The following is an 18,790-nucleotide window of genomic DNA, read 5'->3' as shown; positions in this document are numbered from 1 at the left end:
AACCTTCTGACCTGCGCTAGTTCCTACTGGTCCCTGCCACTTGCCCAGTCCACGTTTTCAGAGAAACATCCGTCAACCCCATACAGCCTGATACCCCTCACACCCTATGTCCACTTTTCTTCTGTCTCCTTGGATCCACCACCTAACCAGGGGCCAGCAGAAACCTCCTACCCCAGGATGTGAGCCCCTTTAACCTGTAATGCTGTCACCAGCCATTGGCCCCTTCCATGCCATGGTGAACCAGGTGCTGGTGATTCACATCAAGATTCCAAATAGTGCAGTGGACTGAACAGTGCACTCCCAGCCACAGTTACTCTTCAGGGGTGTGCTGTTTGTGATAGGCCAGGTTCTGCCTGAAGCAACAACCACAGCTTTTGAATATGAAGATGAAGATGGTGATAGAATTAATAGAATTACAGTGAGAAGTGTTGAAGAAATTAAGGCAATGATGTCATATTATCCCAAAGTAATGGAACAGCAAGTAAATGGACAGGTAATAGAGCCTCTGAAGATATTTCCAAAAGCCTGTAAGCTTCCTGGGGAACAGAACATACATGGCCTGAAGGTGAATACCTGGACTGGACCCTCTCAACACAGCAGCCCAACAGTCTCACATTTATTTCCAAGCAGTAGCTTAAAGAAGTCTTCTATTAAACTGAAAAAATATATATATTAGCCAATGGCCAGATGAATGAACAATACATATGGTATCCAGACACTGTTGGTCATGGCAATGGAAGCACAGTCTACAAAACATATCATGTCCTAAATGGGAAAATATCAGCTGTAAAGGTCATACTACTAGATATTACACTGGAGCTTCAGAAGCAAGTTATGTCTGATTGGAAATTCTTTATAAGTGTGATTCATCATATATCATAGGGTTTTATGGTGCACTTTTTTGTAGAAAACAGGATTTCAACATGTACAGAATTCACGGATGGGGGATCTTTGGACATATATAGGAAAATTCTGGAACATGTCCTTGAAAGGATTGCAGTAGCAGTTGTTACCTATTTGTGGAGTTTAAAGGTTTTACATAGAGATGTGAAACCCTCCAATATGTAAACACAGGAGGACAGGTCAAGATGTGTGATTTTGGAGTTAGCACTCAGCTGGTGAATTCTGTAGCCAAGACGTATGTTGGAACAAATGCTTATATGGCACCTGAAAGAATTTCAGGGGAGCAGTATGGAATCCATTCTGATGTCTGGAGCTTAGGAATCTCTTTCATGGAGCTTGCTCTTGGGAGGTTTCCATATCCTCAGATTCAGAAAAACCAGGGGTGTTTAATGTCCCTCCAGCTTCTGCAGTGTATTATTGATGAGGATTCACCCGTCCTTCCAGTTGGAGAGTTCTCCAAACCATTTGTACATTTCATCACTCAGTGCATGCAAAAACAGCCAAAAGAAAGGCCCGCACCTGAGGAACTGATGCTGAGAGCATCCACTGGAATGCATGACCTGGAGAACCCACTTGCTATTGTGAATGAGGGCCTGCCTTTCACAAAAAGAGCAGTTTATCTCCTAAGCATGGTAATTCCAGTCACCAAGGTACCAAAGTGGTCTGCACAGCTTGGGCCGCATTGGCTATGAGGCCTGCAGGATTGTAGAGGTTTCCCTATGGGCCTGTGCTTTCCAAATCAAAGTAAGAAAATCAGAGATTGGGTTGGGTAGAAATACTGAGAGTTACAGATTTGTGACCCTGACCATCAGTGAACGCAGCAAGTCTCAGCCTAAGTAAATCAGACTGCAGGGAGGGGTGGGCCACACACATAGTGGGAACTCGAGAGATTTTTATTTTTTTATTTGTGGGGGTCACCTTATATTCAGAATACCCAAGTCTTAAAATCATCATCTTTGCAACCACATTAGTCTTAAAGATGAAATGTGTAACTCAAGCTTAGACTTTTGAGGCCATTAAAATTCAAGCATCAGAACTCAAAAAAAAAAAAAGAGAGAGAGAGATTTACCATAAGGATTAACTAACACAATAAAACCAATGTTATAGTTCCAGTCCAAGTCCAAAGACCCAAAAAACAGGAGGCAACAGTGTCTGTTCCAATCTAAGTCAGAGTCCGAAAGCAGAAGACTAATAATCCTGGCTTGAAGAGAATTCTTTCTTACTCAGTCTTTCATTCTACTCAGGTCTTCAACGGATTGGATAAGTCCCACTCGCATTGGGAAGGGCTGTCTGCTTTACTCAGTCCACTGATGCAAATGTTAATCTCCAGAAACACGTTCATAGATACACCCCATGGCCCAGTCAAGTTGACACATAAAACTAACCTTCACAACATACATACACAAAGATACACACACACATGCACATAAGCATATATAAACTCATCTTTTGTATACACTCAGAAAAACACACACATTCGCATTCAAACCATATAAAGACTGAAGCAAAGATAGGCTCCTAGACACATACAATACAGAGAGACACAGACAGACACATCTACATATATGACACACACACACACACACACACACACACACACACACACACACTTTGCCTGGAAAACTCTGTAACAATGCTAATGCAACATCAGCTCTCCTTCTTGCCATGGCACTTTGTGACTTAACAAGGGCCTCCTTGTACCTTTGCTTACCCCACAGCTCTGAGGGTGGCAGGACTGGGGATGCAACCATCACCCACATTCACAGATGAAAAGGCTGAGGCCCAGAGAACATACAGTGACTGAGGCAAGTCCCAAAATCACTCTGAGCCTCACTCAGTGCAAAAATAACCCACAGCACTAACAGCAAGCACTAAGGACAACTTGCCACCTGAGTTTGGCAAAGACACCAGTGCCATGGCACTTGCCTCTCTTTCAGAAAAGTCCCCTGCTGGGAATGAATCCCAGACATGGCACATGTGATCAGGCCATAGAGCCTGGCAAGGAGCCACCACCCCAGAGCCCTTACGCCACAACGAGTGACAGCCAGAGAGTGAGCAACCAGGACCTGCATAGCAGGCCTAGTGGAACATGCAGGCTATCAAAGCAGCCATAGTTTATTAAATGCTGCAATCTACCATGCACTGTGCTAAATGCACTTTGCTGATGATAAAGACAAACAGGAAATTTAAGCAAACATAATCAGTCAGGAGGGCCTATGGGAGGAGTTAGGGCTTATAGAAGTTCTCACGCTCTGTATAACTATGAGAACCCTACACGTGAGAGCCCTACAGGAAGAACCCTATGTTTATAATAAAGCTCTATGTTTCTAACTTCCCCTCCCATAAACTTCCTTTTCTTTTGTATAAATACCCCTCCATCTTGGCACGCAGGCCAGAGTGTGCACATGGTTTGCCATGTCTACACGTACTAAGTAGCAACTCTTTCTTTTTCCTAAATAAGTCCTTTTTGGTGACAAAACAGCTAATCAATGTTTTTCAGTCCACTCTAACAGTCTTCACAGCAGCCAGGAACCCAAGGGGCCTCAAGAGGTTACATGGTTTGTCCCTGCCATTTGCCAAGTCACACAAAACCCAGATCCCCTACCTAGAATACGGTAGGACCCAGTAGGAACCATCTGGGACAGATCGTCCTCTGGACAGTGTTAAAATGCAAGTGTTGATTCAGGATTTGCCTGTCCGACCAACTGGGGGAATGTTAGAGCATGCAAGGTCTAGATGGCACCAGGAGCATTAAGACTGGGGCATCTCCTGTGTTGCCCAGAAGTCTGGAGGAGTGCATGAACTGCCCACACAGCTTACTCTATCCAGGCCTTTAGTATTTACATTGAGGAAGTCCTCAAATCCTGACCACAACCCTATCAAGCATAAGAGCCTGTCCCACACCCAAGGCCAACAGGTGTTAACAGTCAGAGCTCGATTGGAACAAACTCCTGCCATTTGGCTCCAGAGCCTCACTCCTAATGCTGGGTCTGACATGTTAACAGGCGCTCTGCGGGGAGTACTAGAACCTCTGGGCCACATACTGTTCTTTCTTCTCCACTAACTTTGAGCCAAAGATGGGCTTGATTCATCAATCAGCAAACACTGCTGGTCTCTGGATTCCAGGTGCAGAAATCACCAGTGTGTGCCCTGACCACATTCATCCTCTGAAACTGCAGTCTGCCTGTTTCCTGCCCACTTCTGGAGTTGGGGGAAGAGTTGTCCACTCACACCAACAGGCAGACAGTCCCCTGCATGGGGCCACTCAGAACCTCAGAAGGCTGGAGTCTTGGAGCCTCAGAAGTATGGTTTGGAGAAGGAAATCTAAGTGATTCTGCTTCCGAAAATTCCTGTTAATTTTTTAATGCAACATCTCTTCCATGTGTGTTTCGAGGGTAGAAGATGGCAGCAGCTTTGTTCATAGGTCTCATTTTCTTCCTCCTCCCCTTGAGAAGAATCGCACTTTGGAAACTTTAATAAAGGAAGTGGTTGACTTTGTAGCTAACAGATGTGGAGGTGAAGAACTTCTGGTCAAAATGATTCAGCAAGAAACCACCACGCCCTCCCCGCTGCAGGGCAGGCAGCCCCCACCTAGGCCCCAAGCTCTCCAGCACCTGCCCGGGCAATCCACAGCAGTAACTGCCTTCCGCACAGCCATGCAACCCGCCAGGGCGCTACTTGCCTTCTGCGGCCTAATCTGGAACGCCACAGAAGTCCCTTCCCCAGGTAAGAAGAGGGTTTCCCCTCATCTCTGCCTCTCCAAGACACCATTTGGATATTGCCAGGTGGAGACCGGGCTGCCTTAAACTCCCCACACTCTTAGGACCCCGAGGCGTGTTCCTGGTTGGGCGGCCCCAGAGAACAATACAGCGAGGTGCTGGGACCCAGAGTGCTGGCTGCAGCTGCCTTCACGTGGTTCAGGGATGGGGATATGTAAGCCGCCTGGGAAGCATCTTCTGTTTGTTGATGCTCCCTGCATCCACGGGGTAGCTAGAGAGGACCTTCTTCCCAAGGTAGGTTCCCCATGACCCCTCCTCAAAGACTGAGCACAGGGATGTCCGTGGTTAGACGGTTGCTATCTTATGGCTTATCCTTCCTGCCTGCTGGCTGCTGTCCTGTGACTTGGCCTGATGATTAGGGCCCGTGATGATCAGACACCATCGTCCTTCCTGCCAGGCCAATGCTGGGGGAGATGGGGAAGAAGAGAGACACATGGCCTTTGCACCAGGAAACTGAGGCACTGCTAGGGTAGGTGACTTACCCAAGTCACACAGCCAGTGAATGCTTCCCCCCACTCAACCCCACACGCACTGACAGAGCTGGAGATGCCCTCCCAGCACCAGAATCAATGGTCCATGGATTCTGGTGGAAACCTAGAGAGCCCCCATCACACCTCCTTTAACTAATGAGGAAGCTGGTGCTGGAGGGCTGAAGTGACCTGCTAAAGTCATACAGCCACTGCCCAGGGAGCAGGTACAGTGCCCAGAGGGTGGCTGGTTTCTGCCCTCCTCCCTCTTCAGAAGGATGCTGGAGCCTGGCCACAGGAGACCAAGTGGAAGGTGTTCAGGTAGGACTAGTGACAAAGAGAAAGCCCCAGAGCCCTCAGTCCATGGAAGGGTAACACTCCCTCATGGTGGCATTGTCTCAGGCCTCTGGACCATCTCAGGTGGGTGCTGCACTCAGGGACGATGGGGACAGGACACTGAGCCTCTTCTCTTTCCCCGAGCTTCATTCTTAGCTCGCACGGTGATGCCCTGACACTCCCTTCCTGGCCTGGCCTGATTGGATGCCACTGTCTTCCTGTGCCCCCCTAGTGCCTATAGGATGAGACAAGCCAGAGAAAGAAGGGAGATGCTCAGACCAGAGAAGCGCACTAATTCTCGAACCTTAGTGAAGGCGCTCCCTGGGGGATGTGGTGCCTGCCTTCTCAATGGTACTGACATTTAGTTATTCATACTACTGGCAATTATTTTCTAAGTTCTTTCTATTTACTTCAGGTTCCTCTCCTAACAAAGCAGGGATAGCACTAGGATTTCATGGGAAATCTTTAACTAACTATCAGTGCCTTTCACTGGCAGGATTGTTGCCTCTCAGCTGGTGTTTTGCACTGGACAGAGGCCTCTCCAATCCACTCCCCCATCCACAGCTGCGCCTGCCTCAACAGATGAGGGAGATGGCCTCTCCCTGGGCCCTCCCCTGTCAGATCTGCTCTCTGCCACCAAGACCCAGGTAGAGGGTCCACAGTCCACACACATTCAGAGGACTTTGGGGCACACAGATTCCCTGAACCTGCTAGCTGTGGAGCCTGGAGCCTTCCTAAGCATCAGTCTCATGACCCATGAAATGAATAAATAACCCATCCTCCTCAGGCCCCTGGAGAGGCTTGACTGCTGTGGCCACAGAAGGCATTCTCACTGGGCCCCAGATTCTTGCAGCTGCCCACTCTTGCCCTGCTCCTGAGTCTGTGTGGTGTTGGCAGCCCCTGTGCTTTACCGCCCCACCCCATCCTACCCTGGCTTGGATCTTTTCTGGTGCTTCCTTCACTTGACAGATAACGCCCTCAGCAAGGGCCTCAAAATGAGGGACTTGGAGACCCCTCTGGTGGTGGACCAGAGATGGGAACCTAGTCCCCGACCTGGTTCTCCCCAACCCCTTACCCCACCCCAAAGCTTCCTCAGCCTCTCTCTCACCTCCTGAGAACAGATTCCAGAGTTTTCCCATGGTGAGGAGGGTCAAGTACCCACAGGATGGTGCCATCTGAGCATCTGGCTTCTCTCCATAACCAGGCACTAAACTGCACTGACCTAAATGCAGAGACCCAGCAGCTTCACCAGCCCCCAACTGAGCCCTGCAGAACTTAGGGAATTGCTACATCAGTTTCCTTAGCCTTTTTGCCTTCAGTTGAAAATGAAGAGCCCTTCTTTCTCAGTCTGTTAGCTCTCCAAGGAAGCTCCACTTAGCCACCATGTCACCCCGCCACCCCCAGCCAAGCTGGCAGTGGCCCATCTTTTCATTTTGAGGCCATGTGGTCCGGGGCCTGGGGTCCAGAAGCCATCATTCCTTCCACCTACAAGGTGACATCAGTCTTCAGTTACCAGTAGTAAGGGCTGGGAGCACCTGTCATGCCAAGAGACCACCTACATCAAGGGAGGGTCCATTCCACCCCTGCATCCTGGAGAGGGGCCTTGGGAACTGTGTTGGGGCCCATGAGGGCTACTAACCCACTCTCTGAATCTTGAGATTTTTCTTCCAGTGGAGGACACCAATTTGCCCTCAGAGACTCACACTGTAGCCATATTGCATATTTGATATAATTCTTGATAATAATTACACTATTGCATGGCATTTATTGTTAAGAGCCCTATCTGTTACATCTCATATAGTCTCACCACTACCCTGTGAAGTCAATGCTATCATCATCTCTATTTTACAGATGAGGACATAGAGGCTCAGAGAGGTTAAGCAGCTTGCCCAAAGCTACACAGTCAGTGAAAGCCAGAGCTGAGATTCAAACTCCGGGCATATCCCAATGAGTTAAGGCCAGCATCCTGTTTGTGCCAAAATAATACGTACCCTAAGAAAGAAGGGCCTAATCATTACTCAGAGCCCCCAAAACACAGCTGGGGGAGGGGGGCGACTCTTGGAATAAATGGCACTGAATTTTCGTATCATATGAGAGGAGCAGAGAGGCACAGGGCTTAGGATGACATCTCCAGGTAGGCAGAGTGGACACCAGCACCCCTGAGCCTGACAGTCACCACCTACCTCCCCAGTCCTTAGGCCCAGCCCTCTAGACAGTGCGCTCCAGGAGCAGGAGGCTGATGGGGGCTCCTCCAAAAAGGTTCTGGCACCTTGCCCACAATAAGTAGATTCCAGAGCCTTCCCGTGGCGTGGTGGAGGGAGGGCGGGGGCAGGCCCCTGATGGTGGTACCATCAGAACATCTGGCTTCTCCCACACTCAGGCACTAAACTTGCACTGACTTAAATGCAGAGCCTCCAGCAGCTTCCCACCCACCCCCATCCTATCCCCCACCACTGAGCCCTACAGAACTTAGAGAATTCCTACATCAGTTTCATGATAATGGCCAGGAAAGCCCAAGCAGCCACCTGAAGGTGACACAAGGAGGACACTAGCATAGGCTGCCAGTGTTTGGCTTTTAAACACCCTGGGGCTCTCTTCTCGGGGATGGTTTCATACTTGGGTTATCTCCACATCCCAGGCAGCACCTAGAAACCTCCTGAAAGAGGAAAGTGGTGGAGAATCCCAGCCTCCCCTGAGTACCCCTTTCGCTCCACATGCAGGACAGTGCACAGGATGGGCAGACCCAAGAGGACAGGAGTTCTCTCCGAAAAGTCTGATCCTCCATATGGATGTAGACACGTGGCCAATGTCCCAGGTTCTGGTTCCCCCCTACTGGATATGCATCCAGTGTGTCAGTTTTTCAGAAGAGTAAATTAAGGGATGTTTACCAAAAACATTCACTAATGGATTATTTTATCAACTGTTGTCAGGAAGTCTTTGTCCCATGTCTCTTATGGGACATTTGCATGTATGTTCATGGAAATTTGAAGGCAGATTATACCCTCTTTAATCTGCCTAGAAACACTTAACTGTTGATGCTGCAACGAATACTCCCATTATTGACAGTCCTCCCAAGCTGTGGTGTCACCTATTCGCCTGTGGCTCTGACTGAAACTCTTAGCTGTTTTCCTGTCAACACATACTAGTGGGCCTATAAATATAGTCCTCTGCTCACAGAGGACAGGGCAGTGTCCATGAGGGTAGCCTGCAGAGACTGGCATGCTAAAAGCAAATCCAGGGTCAGTGTCATTGTTCTGAAGGGGATATGGAGATGCGACAGGAACAGGAGCAGTGTGCTAGAGTATGAATCATTTTGTGATTCGTATAGAAAAATTACATTTTTAAGTGAGAAACATCAGAATTTCTTTTGAAGCTTTGATTCCCGTTTTGATCACTAGGGAGAGGAGAGACCCCTAGATGTCTTTAATACATGAAAGATTGGAGAGGACTAGGGGTGCAGGGGACATGGTCCAGGGATCCACTGGTGCAGGCCTGGCACAGCCCTTAGTCATCCCTGTTCCTGCAGCAAGTCTGAACTGTTCACAGGCAGATAGGGAGGGTCTGTGCCTTGGTACTCCCATGGCTGATTCTTACCCAGATGTTGGGTCTCAGTGTCAGCTCTCCAAGGCCTATTGTCTGAGGACACTATCTGCACCATCCCAGGCAAGAGTCCACATGAGCAGGCAGAAAGCTGGTGGCATCCCGATGCTCTGAGGGCTGGAACTCAGCTGTCTTCCTCCATGTCCTCCAGCATTTTCCATCTGCACACTGTGCTTGTCCCCTCCTGTTGTTACAGCTGTGCATCCTGGGGGTGCCCCTCGGTCACAAGCACATCATACCCTGCTCAGTGGCTTGCACTGCCCTGAGGTCATCTTGATCTTCCCTCCACATCCCCTGGCCCCTACAGGGAAGGGACCCTTTGGAAGTGGGCAGTGCTCCTCCCTCAGCACTCTCTATGCACAGGTTACAGTCACCTTCCTGGAACCTGTCCAGCCCAGGTATGCATGCCTCCTTTCTTCCTATACTGTGGACTCCCCAGTCTCAAAGTCATCTTGGCATTGCCCATAAAAGCTGCCAAATACACACACACACACACACACACACACAATATTACTCTTGAATGAGAAAAAAAAAACATCGTTTTTAGAATTAGTCAAACCTGGGTTTAAACCTGCCCTGCACTCCTCTGAGGTCTCAGTTTCCTCACCTGTAGAATGGGGTGAGCACCACCCCTGCAAAGGTGTGAAAAGAGCAGGCTCTTCCTGTTCCCTCAGACTTCAGCGCCCTGGCACAAAGCCCAGATGCCCTTCCTGCCTGCTGTCTTCCGGAAGGGCTGGCCCCCAGGCCGGCTCCCAGGGAGCTCACCATGGGCTCAGCACCCACTTGAATGCATGTTTTCTCCCTGCAGGAGTCACCTCATTGGGATGCTTTTCTTCATGATCAGCCCTTCTTTGTTAATTTCTCTTAAATCATTCTAAAAATCGGTTTGACTTGTCAACTTTTTAAAAATTAAAAATGGAGTTTTATTGTTTGTTTGGACCCCTGTGTTGACCTGAAGCCTATAATTTAGGAAACATGGAGTTAAATAAAAATAAATCAGCTTCAATATTTTTCATAACTTTTTTATAACTTTACCAGAATAACTTAGGAACTAACATCATATTCATCGGAGGTTCAGCCACATCTGGTTTCACTTAAACGTTTTAATTCTGCTAAATTCAAGCAAAATTAAATGTAATACATTTTATTTAAAAACAGTTGACAGTGGTGTTACCTTGGAGATAATAAGAATTTCTCATAATTTTGCTAAAATATTAGGTATTTTTTAAATTTCCTACTAAAAATAGGTAAGCTTATAATCGGATAATGCAATGAATGTAATTTTTACAAATTAATAAATGTATTAACCCACAATGGGCAGTGGGGGACCATGTAATAACGAGACACGATCCCGCCCTCAAAGAGGCTTTTTTCTTTCTCCACTGTGTAGACTACAGTGATGAGCAGAAACCAAGCTGTTTTCTAAAACAGTGTTTGTTAAAACTGAAATCCACACCCATCTTCCTATGGTCAGTAAGCACAGGTACCCCAGGAGCAGCCATCCCCCACATGTGTACACAGGCCCACCTGAGTCAGAGCGACATTGGTAGGGGAAATGAAGGTTCTAGGGCCTGACACAGCCTGATCAACCCAGCTCCTAGTGCTCAAGGGACAGAAACAATTTTCGTTGCTTCCATCTTCAGACACCTCAAGTGAAAGCTTCAGCCCAGCTTCTGTGGGGATGTCATATGAGGCCTGGGTTATTGGAAAGGAGAATCTCAGATGATGCCTGCAGAAGACAAAGCTCTGAAAAAAAGAGACCAGCAGATGGCCATAACCCTCTGTTGGGAAGGGCTGCTAAAGCATAGGGAGCCCTGCAGCGGAATCGTGAGTTTAGGCTTGACGTTTTGCCTTTGGACCCAGGGAACCAGCTGGGGAAGACTCACTGACCAGGTTGGGTCCTGCTTGATTGGGCAGTGTGGGTCAGCCCCAGATGGCAGGATGCTGCTGTATTTCTAAATGTTTATTTCTTCACAGCCCAGGGAACCAACTGGTACCTTGACTATCCCGAGAAGCCCATATCCCTTGCCACCATTATCTTTTCAAACAACACCTGTCTATAACCCAAATGTACCTGGGTCTCTCCAGTCTCAGCTAGAGCCTGTGTGGAATGGAAGGGTGGTAGCACAGGGCAACAGGGATCTCTAAGCAGGAAGCTTGTCTGGTTAACGTTGCTGCTGCCCACATACCCCAAGTCTCCACTTCCTGCTGCTTGGGCACCTCTGCCACATGCTAAACTCACATCTGCAAGGACGCAACATCCCTGCCTGCACCAACCCAGACAGCAGCCATGGCCGCCACGTTCAGCTACAGAGCACCCGACACCAGCTGTGCCACCGAAGAGCTGAACACTCTGTTTACTTTAGTTAATGAAATAAAATTGCTGACTGGGCCGGTGCCAGTCTTATAGAGCAGCTCAGCTCTGGATCATGTCTGGCATACTGACATCTCAGGAAAATATGGGGAAAGTCTTGGTAAAGAGAAGAAGTTCACAGACCTATAAACCCTCTTACCCATCCTCCCTCCCCCTAATTTATTTAGATTTTCCCCCACAACTTTTAACATTTTGTTATTTTGATATACAAGTAGTTCATGACCATCATAGTAAAATTGGCAAAATAAATTCATCCATGAGTCACCAACCAGAATAGGCCACCATTCACTTGTTGCTATATGGAGCCTGTGAATTTTTCACATTCTTATATTCTTTATAATAAAATCCAAAGTTTGTAACCTGAGTGAGTACACACCCACACCTGGCTGGCCTTGCCTCCCAGCACTTCTCCCTGTGTCCTCCTTGTTTTAGCCATGTGGTCCCCTGAGCCCTGGGCCACCTTCTGCCCTGTGGCCCACAAATGGCTCTCAGGCTCTTCTTCTGGACCTGTGTAGATGGTGAGGCCAGACTCTGCATCCCTACACACAGGTACGACTCCTGCCTTTCCTCATCCACTGCTCTGATATTTTTCTTACCTGTTTACTTGTGGAATGTGAGCTCCAGCAAACAAAAGTTTCTGAGTCCCCTGTGCCTGCAGGATGAGGACAGCTCAGCCTGTGGGGAGCTGGACAAAGGACTGAAAAGTCAGGTTCTTCTTCAGGGAGGACCCTCAGGTTCACCCAGGCTCCATTACTTGTGGAAGCTGGGAGCAAAGGACATGAAGAACAAAGAGGTATCAGAGTCCCTGGTTCTGTCCAACTTTGTCAGAGGCGGGGGGATGTGATGGATGAGGAGAAGCCCCTCATGTTGCTTCCCGCATCTTATACAACTATGGGTCCCCTCGAGACAGGAAGAGTATGGGAGGTTGGAAGAAATTTTGCCTTCCTTCCCTCCACCACATGCCAGCTCCATAGGGGAACTGCATGGGATAAAGTCACCTAGGCCTCAGCCTGCCCTCAGACTTGTACCCAAAACAGTGCAAAATGAGGCAGCAATTGAGGGGTGCCAGGTGTTATGGTGCTGAGGAGTGGGGGGTGCTTACAAGCAGGGCCTGGAATCTGGGTGGGTTCTAACAAGAGTCCCTGAGGCAGAGAATGGCAGCAGCTCTTCTTACAAGTGAGAAGAAAGGACCAGCCTTTGGGCACTTTTCCAAGGTCCACTTATTGAGGACAAGCTGACAGGGCAAGGCCAGATGGTGGCCTTGAAAGCTAGCTGGAGTAACTGCTCCTTACACCCTGAGGATGCATCCTGTCCCGAGGCTCTGCCACCTTCAGACTTGCTTAGATTTTCTTTAACAATGTTAGAAATAGCCCTGGGTACCGTAGGAGGCTGTGTGAGCAGGAATAGGGGAGGGAACTAACTATATCTTATTCATCATTGTAAGGAGGACCTCACCTGGTCCTCAGCTTACAGTAAGGGGCAACCATAAGGATGCATAAGAAATACACCATGAGTGAGGTCTGAACAGGTTGGGGTGATTGAACAAGCGAGGGAAGAGCTAGAGGGGCTAGGGGCCACACTGGGAGCAGAGAGAAGTGAGTGCTAAGGTATGAGGTGTGACACCTGGACCAAGGGCGCCACTAACAACAATGTTCTTTTCTGGTTCTGTGTTTCTCTTTCAGATGTTTGTTACCAGATTTTTAACTCATGTGTAAAGCCAGGATTTCCCAAAACAATCAAGACCAATGACCCAGGAGTCCTCAAAGCAGCCAGACACAGCGTTGAAAGGTTCAACAACTATACAAATGACATCTTCTTGTTCAAGGAGTCCCACATCAGCAAAGCCCTGGTCCAGGTGATGGTCTGGGTTCTTGCGGCCAGCATCTCAAGGACATCACTAGGAGGCCAGGCCACACAGGCTCCTGTCCTACCAGGGGCCCTCCCATCGAGTACCCTGGCCATCTAGAACACAGACCAGGCCAGGTGGCTAACAGCAGCAGCTACAGATAGCCTACGAGGAGCACAAATCAGTGTCACTAGAGTTGAACAAAAAGTCCTAGAGCAATCTGTTACTGACTGAAACCAGCTTTTTCTGGGCAGAGCCACCAGTAGCAGCACTGAGGAAGGCAGAACCATAGGTGGGCATGCTAAAGGCTGCCAGTGGGGAGAAACTGGAAGTTAGGTCACAGAACCAAACTGATGAAGGTGCTGCCCTCTTGGAGGGGCCTACTGCACCACCTGCTAGAGCTGCCCATGCCCAGCATCCCACTCCTGCCTCACCCCCTTACCCACACCGCAGCCCCAAAGGACCGCTCGACATTTTCCACCTGGGTCTTGTTCTTCCACATTTGAGCTTTACCCAAGATGTACCCCCTTCCCTACAAAGAAACCCCTCCTCTTCCAACCTTCCCCTAATATCGTACTCTATGAGGCTGTCACACTGATGGCTCAGTGCTCTCCTTTCTAGAGGGGACCTTACAGGGCAGAGCCAGGCCTTGCTCATCTGTGTCCCAAGAACACAGGGTCAACCTTGGATAAGGGATGCAGAACAGTCACGAGGTGTCTGCCTGGTGATTTCTGTCTTTGCTAATAAAATCAAGGCTACCATACAGTCATTCAAAAGCAAGTTACATAGATGTGGGGAACTAGCTTTGGACAAAATCCACACACTCCCATGGATGTGCAGTGATGAGGAAAGGAAGAAGGACACTATAGTTTTTACACACTATCAATGGTTGGTTACCCTTGAGTCACAGGATTATAGGTGATTTCTATCTTTATCTTTCTGGAAATTGCAAACCTTTTAAGAGCACTGTATTTTTATTGGAAAAGCACCTTGTAGAAGGCAGTCTGGTGTGGGAAAGGCTTTATAAGGTTTTCCAAGAGAACAGCCCAAGTATCATCCCTCCAAGGATGCAGCCTCAGGGACTGTGTGAGGCTGTGGCCTCCTGTAGAAAAGCTCCAAGTCTGAGATTCCCTGTGCCCGGTGCCCAAAGGCCTTTTTGGGGGAATTATCCCTCAGTAAAACTGGGGACTTTATTTCACTTGGCACTTAATGGGCACTTAATGGGGCTGAGATTGAAAATTGAGGACTTTTTCTCTGACTCCTCTGAGACCACAAATGAGGGGAATGAACCAGGTTGCCACCACGTCCAAGTGGAGAAAGGCTAGTTTGAAACCAAATTCATTCATTCATTCATTCATTCATTCGATCATTTATTTATAATATATATATTTATATATGTAATATATCTCCACACCACTGTCAGGAATGGTGAGGAGAGCCAGCAGCCTGCTTGCACTCATCCCATGTAAAAGCCACGCAGGGCAGGCACCAGTGGGTGGTTAGGGCATGGAGTCAGGTAGGGGGCAGAACTTCACCTTTGGCCAGGGGCCAGGGCAGCCTCAAGGGCAGCCCTAGTTTGCTGCCCTCCTGAGGGAGAGTCCTGGGCAGGAAGGAGTTGTCCCTAAGACAGGACACAGAGCCTATCTCACCCCTGGGACCAGGAGCTAGGTTCCTGAGCAGGAATGAGAAGAGGCAATAAAGGAGGGAACAGGGAGGGTTCTGGGATCCAGTTGCAGGCTTCCTTCTCACCGTGGTTCTGGTAAGTTCCATGTTCCCTATCCACTGCTCGCTCCCTTTCCAGGTGGCATGGACCAGTCCTATCAGGGCATCTTTACCACCTGACTTCATGCTACCTCCTGCTGCTAGAGGAGCTGCCATCCCTCCTGACCTGAACCAAGTAACCCAGGCCCTGCTCTCTGTTTTCTTTAGATAGTGAAAGGCCTGAAATATATGCTCAATATGGAAATTGGCAGAACTACTTGCAAGAAAACCAAGCACCCCAGTCTGGACAACTGTGAATTCCAGACCAACCACACCTTAAAGCGGGTAAGGCAAAGGAGTCTCACCTCTTCAGTAAGGAAAACGCACACACGCACACACACATGTACACACAGGCACAGTCCACAGGCAGCAATACTGGAAACTCTACAGAGCTTTATGCGGGTGGCCTCAGTAAGGTGGGTGGCCTCGGTGACATGCAGCACAATTCTCATGTTCTTCTTTGTTTCAGACTCTCAGTTGCTACTCTGAAGTCTGGGTCATCCCCTGGCTCCAGAGGTTTGAGGTGCCCATTCTCCATTGTTACTAACTTCGGCCTTTCAGCAATACTACAGCTGCTGTCACTTCTAAAATAGTATCTCCCAGCAAGCAGAATGGAAGTACCCCTGAGATACTTCCCCTATTGGACTAGGTCCTCCAATGGGAATGTTTTAAGTTCTTGACCCTTGAGGGAGCCCCTCCCACCCAGTAACCCAGCAGTTATATATCTTGACCTTTTATGGATGAATAAAATTACAAATAAATAAGAATAAAGAACTGACCACTCCACGCAATGGCTGTTGCTTTACCTGCTAAAAGGAGAATAAGGAAGGTGAATGTTGTGAGGGGTTCCCCTCGCTGAGTGGTCTGACCAGTCTAAGTTACCTCTATAAAGTGCCCCAGGTTTTCCTCACCATTAGCTGTTGGCTACAAGATACTGGAAACCAAAGCAGCCAGAAACAGGCCAGCCTGTATCCACATCATGAATTGGCAGGGTAGGTAGCACACCACAGAGGGTGCTCACTCTCCAGCTGGGCTTTTTCTGATTGTAGGCTGTCACCCAAATCTCTCTGCTCCCTTTGAGGCTCAGCACATGTACAACTGTGATTAGACAAGTAGGGTGGGATAGAGTGCTGGGACCACAGCCCCCCCCCCAGAAGAGGGAGCACCATGCCTGTGTGGCCAGCCCTACCCAGAAGAAGCACCCCCACACAGACCCACCCAAAAGAGGGAGCACTACCTACCCACAGATCCTCAGGAGGGAACACCTACACAAACGCAGCCCTACCCAAAGGGAGCACCCTTCACACAGACCCACCTAGGAGGAGCACCTTCCCTACAAACCCACCCAGAAGAGGGGGCACACACACAGCCCCATCCAGGAAGGGGAGTACCCCCATGAACCCTCTCAGGACATGGAGCAACCCACACAGAAACCACCCAGCGTAGGAGCAACACACAGACTCAATGTACTCAGGAGAGGGAGCTCCCCAACACAGAACCACCTAGGTAAAGGAGCACGCGTGTGCGTGTGCACGCGCGCGCGCACACACACACACACACACACACACACAGAGCTCCACCCAGGAGAGGGAAGACAAGGTCAGGGTGGAATGCTGCACTGGGGGTATGGGAGAAGGAGGAGACCGCTGTGGCCTGGAAGGCCCCAGGTCCTTGTAAAATTCAGATCTTGCATTTGACTGGAAGCAGTGCAAGACTAGACCACAAAGAAGCAGCCCAGCAGCTGCTGAAGGCTAGAGAGCCCCGAGGCTTCACTCAGAGCTAAGAGAGGACCCTGGACAAGCTGCTCCAGTGAGCCCCATGCAAAAGCAGGGGCCCCTCACTTTGGACTTCTTCCTTTCCAGGCCCTCTTCAGACTATGGATTAGTACAAAATATGTTCTTGCCTTTAAAAAATATGGACTTGATAATTCATAGGCAAGAGAAAATCTGCATTAAGTATGGCAATTTAACATGCTATCGTAAACTTGATCAATGTGAATAACCAAAATGAATGACCCTCACTCAGCCTCCTTCAGTGATGAGAGTAACTATAATTTCAAACCCTCAATTTTTTTGCTGCCTTGACTCACTTCCTTCTGGTCATTTAATTCAGGGACAGTGGTAGCAACTATGTCACAAGACATTTAATCTACCCTATGATTCTGAAGGCCCCTGAAGGCAATCTTTTCATAAAGATGGACGAGTTCACCCAGGCTGTTGACTTCATAAGTCAACAAGACGGCAAGAACACCAACACCAGAAGTGTGAGCCAGACTGGCCTGGGGGCCTTCATGATTTATGCAAGATGGTGTAGCAAATGAAGGGAAGACCACAGACTCTGAGCTCCCAGACAGTCCTCATTTACATTTAAATATGGACCAGAGTCCATCCAGGCCAGGCCTGTCCTTAAAATAACATAGGCCTCCAGACGCTCCCCCACCCCAACACTGCCCTTATATTCAGCATCGGAAATGAGAATGCATACGCAGCTGTGGGGGAGAGCAGCTTCACAACACCCTTGCTTGGAACTGCATATGAAATCTCCCCCATACCACTTTGGCTAACCTTGGCTAACCTTCTCTCCTAGGAGAGAAGAAAACCCCTCAAATCCCAATCTCAAAACTCTCAGGTTTGAATATGAACCTGTATTGGCCAAAACATCATTTAGGGCAATGTATTTATCCCCCTCCTATAAGGTAAACAGAGAGAAGTCTTAGAACTAAGGCAAAACAGCCACCACCGAAGCCCATGGTTATGTGCTCCCAACCTCAGGTTTCTGCAAATCTTCCCTCCATGGGACCTCTGGGATTGAATTCCAGGTGGAAAGGGGCTCTACTTTATAAGACATTCACCATCTATCATCCCCAGTCCCAATCTGTTTTACATATTGTACCTCACAGAAGTAAATGCTTGTCTTTGAATAAGTCTTAAACTCACCATGGTGATGCCAGAAGGGAAGGGGCTGGGTAGTGAGCCACTGTGAGGCCACCTTGATTTTTAGAAGCCAGCAGCTGGCACACCTCTGACTCTCACAGAGATGCATCCACTAACAAAACCACTGTAAACATTTTGCTCCAGCTGCCTGGAGAGCAGGCCCTGCAGGCACTATGTGCACTCGACTATGCCGGCTCCACTTTTTTCATCATCATAACTCTGTTGAAGAGATTGTTCTCTTCAGATTCACACACCAAAGCCCCACCTGATAGAAGGAACTACCAGAGCCCTGAGGTGGATTCAAACAGGTAAAACCAAACACCCATGTGAAGATGGTGTACCTTACTACAAGTACGAGATGTCAAACAGTGATGACCTGACGTCCTGTATTGCCAACCCAATTCCACCTGTCTTTGAAAACTCATTAGCTTTACTCTGACTCAGAGGGAAGTTGTTTCATCACCTAATGTTGTCACTGAGAAAATGTAAAGTATTCATGATTCTAAGACATACCAAAACTATGACCAAAAAGAAGCACTTTCTCAAACTTGGACAAACCACCAAAATCATTGAAATTCTAAGACGGTCCTGGCCTTAGTGTTTTAGAGCAGTGGTCCCCAACCTTTTTGGAATGGTTGCAGAAATGTCATAAAACCAGGCCAGCGAGAAACCAAGTATCACTCGGAGAGTTGGAGAATTCAGGTTTATTACACTGGTGGTCCCAGAGGAACTAGGGAAGTTCCTTCCTCTGAAGGTCTGGGCCCTGAGCTCAGGGGTAACCTTACTTTTAT

The 18,790-nt window shown here is 48.5% G+C and overlaps 1 protein-coding gene and 1 pseudogene across 2 annotated transcripts; both read left to right on the top strand.

Moving 5' to 3' along the window:
• Positions 1–199: 199 nt before the first annotated feature.
• Positions 200–1,595, top strand: LOC120603928 (dual specificity mitogen-activated protein kinase kinase 5-like; annotated as a pseudogene).
• A 2,819-nt stretch (positions 1,596–4,414) lies between these two features.
• CST7 (cystatin F) lies at positions 4,415–16,206 on the top strand. 2 transcript variants are annotated; one of them, XM_039864709.1, is made up of 4 exons: positions 4,418–4,629; positions 13,142–13,314; positions 15,235–15,351; positions 15,536–16,196. In XM_039864709.1, the coding sequence occupies exons 1-4, from the start codon at positions 4,440–4,442 to the stop codon at positions 15,611–15,613; spliced, it is 558 nt and encodes a 185-aa protein (XP_039720643.1). In that variant the 5' UTR covers positions 4,418–4,439; the 3' UTR covers positions 15,614–16,196. The 2 variants fall into 2 exon arrangements, with proteins under 2 accessions (XP_039720635.1, XP_039720643.1); XM_039864701.1 differs by having other exon boundaries at positions 4,415–4,629; positions 15,235–16,206.
• Positions 16,207–18,790: the final 2,584 nt, after the last annotated feature.

Source organism: Pteropus medius, unplaced genomic scaffold (assembly GCF_902729225.1).
Source record: "Pteropus medius unplaced genomic scaffold, Ma_sr-lr_union100, whole genome shotgun sequence".
Lineage (NCBI taxonomy): Eukaryota > Metazoa > Chordata > Mammalia > Chiroptera > Pteropodidae > Pteropus > Pteropus medius.
Note: the sequence above shows the minus strand (reverse complement) of the source record. Positions and strands in the feature narration are given on the sequence as shown.

What these genes read in the sequence shown, in the direction of transcription:
- CST7 (XM_039864701.1), top strand. Translation starts at nt 4,440, where the DNA reads ATGATTCAGCAAGAAACCACCACGCCCTCCCCGCTGCAGGGCAGGCAG. An exon ending in CACAGAAGTCCCTTCCCCAG is followed by an intron (nt 4,630 to 13,141) that starts GTAAGAAGAGGG and finishes TTTCTCTTTCAG; the next exon opens with ATGTTTGTTACCAGATTTTT. An exon ending in TCAGCAAAGCCCTGGTCCAG is followed by an intron (nt 13,315 to 15,234) that starts GTGATGGTCTGG and finishes TGTTTTCTTTAG; the next exon opens with ATAGTGAAAGGCCTGAAATA.